The 7,035-nt window shown below is 46.3% G+C and overlaps 1 protein-coding gene across 1 annotated transcript in view; it reads left to right on the forward strand.

The window, feature by feature from the left end:
* The first annotated feature begins 533 nt into the window (after window positions 1-533).
* Window positions 534-7,035, forward strand: part of LOC115149422 (long-chain fatty acid transport protein 4) — a 26,142-nt gene continuing 19,640 nt past the window's right edge. Inside the window, exons 1-3 of the mRNA XM_029692265.1 lie at window positions 534-1,024; window positions 3,414-3,575; window positions 5,898-6,292. Coding sequence (XP_029548125.1) covers window positions 3,415-3,575; window positions 5,898-6,292 — 556 coding nt within the window. The 5' untranslated portion in view covers window positions 534-1,024; window position 3,414. The remainder of the gene's footprint in view (window positions 1,025-3,413; window positions 3,576-5,897; window positions 6,293-7,035) is intronic.

Here is a 7,035-nt window from a genome sequence, read left to right on the forward strand (position 1 = left end):
CTGCACAGCTTTTTATACTGTACATTTTGTCATGCTGTAGAAATAGGATATAGCAAGCAACCGCAAGGCACCCTCATTGAACAAGAATTGTATAATACTATTCAAAAAGGGCTTTCTGTAATGATCAAATGTTACCCTGTGATCATTTTATCAGTCTTTTTAAAGATTCAGTTGTCTGCAGTGACTTACTGTACTGCAATAGAAGGATGCGGTTATGGTGTACAAAATAATGCCTTTCTGAACTCTGCACCTCGGTCCATATCCGAGCATCCGAACTGTGCCAATGCTGCGTCGTTGCGCTCTAGTGGAGGCCTGTGTTTTATTATAGGAAGAATAGAACTGCCGTTTTGCGCAGGTCTGGTACAGTTCAGACGTTCACCAGCGGCTCCTCGAGTGGTGGTGGTATGACTGTATACGCAAATCTCCCCCACCCATACGATTTGGGCTATGTGGGTTTAATGCGCGTCACACAGTCCCGCAGCAGGGCCGTGTCGGTGTCACAACCAGCTGGAATGAGACGTGCACTCACTCGTCGAAAGAAGGGCCGCATTTCGTTGATTGTGAAATTTATGCTGTAGCAAGCTCCACCTCTATGGGAAGCAATTATAAACTGTGGGTAATATGATTGGTCCTAGCGCTAGTCACTCTTCGCTGCTTACACATAATACCGGTGGATACGGAGGACGGCTCAACTAAGAAAATGATAAGGTCATTCGAATTACTGTAGCGAGCGAGTTTATTGCTACAATGAAACTGAACAAATTGTACTGGCGATAGGAATGAACGGATGATTTATATAGAGGCAAAGTCGAACCAAGGAGGCAGGCAAATTTGATATAAATACGCCGGAGAGGGGGGGGGGGGCAATGCGCTGTTATCGGAGACCCTTGTGTCTGTCAATGTGCAAGTAGACGCCAGAGTGGTGGAAGGTTTTGCTAAACCAATCAAGGTGGAATTGTACAAAACGAGTTCCACGTCCGGTGTAATACGCACATTACTGTGTTTGTGGGGGACGTGAAACAAGGTAGGCCTCATAACACTTGTAATTTCTATATCATTCAATGGTCTGGGTTTCCGGATCCATTATTAGCCTATTTAGTAGCCTAGCCTAGTGAAGTCTGAATAGCTCAGGCTTCACCCAACTGTCCTTTATCAACCTTGCCAGTGTATATATGGAAGGAAGCCTGTGTTTGAATGGACCAGGTTTGATTCTGTTGGACCATTTATTTTTCCGTTATGCAGGCCGACCATCATGTTTCATACAGCGATCAGTGCCGGAAAACGGGATGCAGTCAGCAGCGTTGACACAATACATTTAGAGGCTACCGGATAGCCACCGCTCCAATCTAGTGTGCCGTTCGTTGCGCTCCACTTATCATCTTGTCATAAATGGACTACGGTTCGATCGAATGGAGATGTAGCGGTTCTGATTAGGTTATATTTGGTAGGCTCGCGCACATGGCGTAGCTGCTGGTGATGGGCTCGAGCTTTTTTTATTTGATGTATTTCCCGTCTCTCTCTCTCTCTCTCTCTGTCTCTGTCTCTGTCTCTGTCTCTGTCTCTGTCTCTGTCTCTGTCTCTGTCTCTCTCTCTCTCTCTCTCTCTCTCTCTCTCTCTGTCTCTCTCTCTCTGTCTCTGTCTGTCTGTCTCTCTCTCTCTCTCTCTCTCTCTCTCTCTCTCTCTCTGTCTCTGTCTGTCTCTCTCTCTCTCTCTCTCTCCCTCTCTCTCTCTCTCTCTCCTACCGCAGTACTGCTGCTTCTATACCGCTACCGTGCGTTAAACCATATAGTTTATAAATCAGGTTATTAAACGTTCACCTTTTCCCTGATGTTGGATGATGATGATTTATAGCCAAGTAAATAGTCATATTATTTAATCGCAGCAATGTTTCACCATCTATTGAGGGCCATCGCCTAAGCTACATTATAAATGTATGTATTGCCATGTTGACCAGAGCGTGTAATATCCCTCGTGGCGCAGAGTGGGTCTTGATGATGAGCACTTTGACGCACGCGATCATAACTATCCTGCCCCCCCCTTCATAACGGAAATGTATATCTCGTAAACAAAAATGATATGCTCTTGTTGACACAGGTACCAACTTTTGCTACCGCATGTGTCCTCTGGATCTGTGCTGGCTCTAGTCTCTGTGTCCGACAGTAAATAATCCATTTTAATGTCATCTGTGAACCCAAGCTTGTGCTGTAAATGGACAGGATGTCCAGACAAGAACCATAATAAACTACATTTCTCTCCGGTGCTGCATACCGACATGATACCAACATATACCTTGTACCTTTGGCCTAGTTTTTACATCGATTGTGGTGCTGGCCTGCTACCTGGCCAGGAAGACTTCTTTGGTTAGGACAGTCACAAACTGGACCTTGCAGAAACAGACAAGCATAAGGCCTATACATAATTGCATGTAGTGGTCTAATTCTGAAAGTGATAAATAAATAGGAACACCTTTTTAAAGGGGGGGGGGTAAAGAGGGAACCACGGTAGAGATTTAGAACAGAGAAAGTGAGGCCCCTCCACCTGATGGAGAAAACCCTGGATGAACAGAACTAATCTACCACAACTAGATGTGATTCCATCTCAGGAAAGGCTTGGAGGCAGCAAAGGTGGTGTTTTTGGTCACCCTCTGTAGCCCTTTCCTGCAGTCAATGACCAATAGCACCCTCTTTGGCCTCTTGGGTGGAAAGTTTTTAATATTTTTCACAATTACTTTTTTAATGAAAATCCTGTCTTTCTATGTCAAACAGTTTTGTTATATTTCAGTCTTCTGTGACGTGTATATAAAGTGTATTATTGTGATGGAAACTCAAAATGGAATACATTTAAACTATATATCTGACATGGTACAATTGTCTTTTTTCTAAGCCCATAACAATGTGTGTGAGGTGTATACTTTTGTTTCAAAATAGATTTAAGACTACCCAGAACCACTCTGTGTGACCCTGATTTAGCCCACTACACTCATCTAGTGCAAAAGGTCAGACTGTAGGCTATAGACCTGTTGTAAGGGTACATTTGATATATTAGCTAGTAATTCAGTAGGCACTCTATCCAGAGAGCACTACAAGTGCTTTCAACTAAGGAAGTAGAGAAGACCGCACACCACACACCACAGGTTCACTGTGAGTGCAACCTCTGTGCTAGAACAGAAGAGAGAAAAAAAAAGTGAATGTGTTTTGTCATTTATAATTATAGTTTTTCAAGCTTTAGAACAGCTTGTTAACGTTTGTTTCGTGGGAGGGAAACAAGGAAGCAAGGTGTCCTTTGCAAAAGCCAAATTGACTAACTCTTTTTCAGAAATGTGGAACCATTGATCGAGACTCTTGTTATTCTCAGTCTAGAAAATGGATGTAACATGATGACATTAACCGTGACTTGTTTTCCTTTCTCTCAAGGATGATGCGCCTGGCTTGCTGCACCGTCCTCCTCTTCCTGCTCCGTCTCTTGGTGGGCCTGCCCTGGTTCCAGGTCCTCCCCTCCATCCTCATCTTCTACCTGGGCTCTGGAGGCTGGAAGTTCCTACTCATTTTCGCCAAAACCATCAGCAGAGATTTACAGTGAGTGGAAGTATAGTGTGGGATGTTGGGTGTGTGTCAGTGTGGACCTGTCTACACCTGTCTGCAAGTCAGAAGCATGTTTACAGAAACACGTGCGTCAGTGCTCCTCGGGTTTTAATGGCGTTAAACAACCAATACATTTAGACAACAGATACCTTCACCATGGTTAGGACTATAGGAGTTTAATTGTCTACAACAAGAAAAGCAGCACATTCCTGTAAGACAAGGAGGAATGTGCCACAGAGGAGACAAAAGCTCACGTGTGTTACAGAAGGGAATGTTGAGTTAGTCATGTATGGCGGAATGTTCAAGGACAAACGAGACTAAACGTGGCAGAGAGAGCAGAGACAAAGCAGACAGATGAGAGAGACAGGTGCTGAGGTTTCTCTGTGTTACGAGTTCACAGTCAAAGCTAGCTAGTGTTGTGATCCGTTCACCATGGTGACAGGTACTTCCCCTTGCACCCAAGTAACGCTTCAATGTTCTGATCCAAAAGGTCTGGATTGGTGTCGTAATGCTTCAATGTTCTGATCCGAAAGGTCTGGATTGGTGTCGTAATGCTTCAATGTTCTGAAGTGTCTGGCTCGGGGAATCAGAAAAACCCTTACTTGGAGTGAAGTTTGTGGTGCGTCGACCTGATTATTCAGAGAAGTAATGTCCTATCTCACTTTCAATTTTAAAAAATATATATATATATTATTTCACCTTTATTTAACCAGGTAGGCCAGTTGAGAACAAGTTCTCATTTACAACTGCGACCTGGCCAAGATAAAGCAAAGCAGTGCGACAGAGTTACACATGGAATAAACAAACGTACAGTCAATAACACAATAAAAAAGTCTATATACAGTGTGTGCCAATGTAGTAAGATTAGGGAGGTAGGCAATAAATAGGCCGTAGTGGTGAAATAATTACAATTTAGCAATTAAACAGTGGAGTGATGAATGTGCAAGTAGTTGCACATTCAAGCAATAATAAATCATGTTTATTCCATTAGGGACTAACGTGTCGGCCACACGGGTTTCATCATGGTCATAGATGAATCCCATAATAAACCAACCTATAAAGCGACACGTTAGTCCCTAATGGAATAAACCGAGTGGCGCAGAGGTCTAAGACACTGCATTTCAATGCATTTCAATGCAAGAGGTGTCACTACAGTCCCTGGTTTGAATCCAGGCTGTATCACATCCGGCCGTGATTGGGAGTCCCATAGGGCGGCGCACAATTGGCCCAGCGTCATTCAGGTTTGGCCGGGGTAGGCCGTCATTGTAAATAAGAATTTGTTCTTCACTGACTTGCCTAGTTAAATAAAATATTATTGCAAGTGAGATAGGAACATACCTTTTTCTATCTGAATCGGTTGTTACTACTTAGCCAAACCAAGGCAAGTTCTGCTACCCTAGTCTGGGTAGGCGTCCACCATAGTGGCTGGAACCAGGCAGGATAGGACAATGAAAATAAAATATTTGAGCCAGCACAGTGCAGTTTGGATCCGCACGATAGTGTTAAAAGAGTAGTAGTGGTGACTGGCTGTTATTGTGAGACTCATGTGAGGGGCTCTGTTTCCCTACTGTACCGTTTAGTAATAAAACTTAAGAGGAAGTAGTCGCTGGTTGGAGAAACGCCTCGTACCCCTTGAGTGACTCACCCCATAGGAATGGTTTCAGTTAAACCTGCCCGTTCAGAGGGACAACCTCAAACCTCCATGGACCTGTATAGCTTATGAATAGAAAGGGTATAACTTTTATATACAGTAAAATACAAAGAGTACTACTCCCACTCAAATCATACAGAAAAACACTTTCAGGGGGCATGTATAGCTTTGTGAAAATGTCATCTATAGCCTATCCTCATGAATAGGATGTTTTTATTGCTTATTTAGACTTTGTCCTGGAGAGCGAAACAAACCTTGGTGTTACAATATTTTACAACTCAAAGCCGCTGTAGCACTAACTAATGAGTCTTTAAATGGACATTGATGTCTGTTTGCTTAAGAATTGCCACAGTTATAAAATGACCTGCTACAGTTTTATCAGCATATTTGTTTCTCAATGTAAATTGGAAGCTTTTTCTGGATTTGAACTTTGATCCCAGAAACAAGACATGTATTGCTTCATCATAGATTGCTTAATGTAGTTTATTGCTTCCTCACAGGAAAGCCATGCAAATGAACATCAGGGTTGTGTTCATTAGGGCATGCAAGTCCGGCTAGTTTACCACCATGTCTCTGCATTCAGATTAACGTCATGTTCTCTTTAGGCTCTTAGTTCTCTGAGTTATTGTTTCTCAGGTCTTCTTTAACCTCCCTCTCCTCCACAGTGCGGCAGGCGTCCTCCTCAAGGTGAAGTCAAACGTCAATCGTCACCTGAAGGAACGAAACACCCTCCCTAAGATCTTCGCCGAGACGGTGCGTCGCCATGGGGACAAGACTGCGCTCATTTTCGAGGGCACAGGCGAGAAGTGGTCCTTCCGGCAGCTGGACGAGTACTCCAACCGCGTGGCCAACCTGCTGCTCCAGAGGGGCTTTGTGGAAGGGGATGTGGTTGCTCTCTTCATGGAGAACCGGTCCCAGTACGTGGGCCTCTGGCTGGGCATGGCCAAGATAGGAGTGGAGGCTGCTCTGATCAACTTTAACCTGCGGCTGGAGGCCCTGGTGCACTGCGTCACCATCTCAAACGCTAAGGCTGTGGTGTTCGGCAGCGAGCTGACCGAGGGTGAGGACCAGGGGATGGATGGAGGGAGGGAGTGGTGGGATGGAGGGAGTGGCTGAGTGACAGGTGGCTGGAGGGAGGGTGGGTGATGGAGGGAGTGGCGGGATGGAGGGAGTGGCTGAGTGACAGGTGGCTGGAGGGAGGGTGGGTGATGGAGGGAGTGGCGGGATGGAGGGAGTGGCTGAGTGACAGGTGGCTGGAGGGAGGGTGGGTGATGGAGGGAGTGGTGGGATGGAGGGAGTGGCTGAGTGACAGGTGGCTGGAGGGAGGGTGGGTGATGGAGGGAGGGAGTGGTGGGATGGAGGGAGTGGCTGAGTGACAGGTGGCTGGAGGGAGGGTGGGTGATGGAGGGAGTGGCGGGAGGGAGGGAGTGGCTGAGTGACAGGTGGCTGGAGGGAGGGTGGGTGATGGAGGGAGTGGTGGGATGGAGGGAGTGGCTGAGTGACAGGTGGCTGGAGGGAGGGTGGGTGATGGAGGGAGGGAGTGGTGGGATGGAGGGAGTGGCTGAGTGACAGGTGGCTGGAGGGAGGGTGGGTGATGGAGGGAGTGGCGGGAGGGAGGGAGTGGCTGAGTGACAGGTGGCTGGAGGGATTGTTTGAGTGACGGAGGGAGGGAGTGGCTGAGTGACGGATGGATGGAGGGATTGTTTGAGTGACGGAGGGAGGGAGTGGCTGAGTGACAGATGGATGGAGGGATTGTTTGAGTGACGGAGGGAGGGAGTGGCTGAGTGACGGATGGATGGAGGG

The sequence above is a fragment of the Salmo trutta genome, chromosome 15 (assembly GCF_901001165.1).
Source record: "Salmo trutta chromosome 15, fSalTru1.1, whole genome shotgun sequence".
Lineage (NCBI taxonomy): Eukaryota > Metazoa > Chordata > Actinopteri > Salmoniformes > Salmonidae > Salmo > Salmo trutta.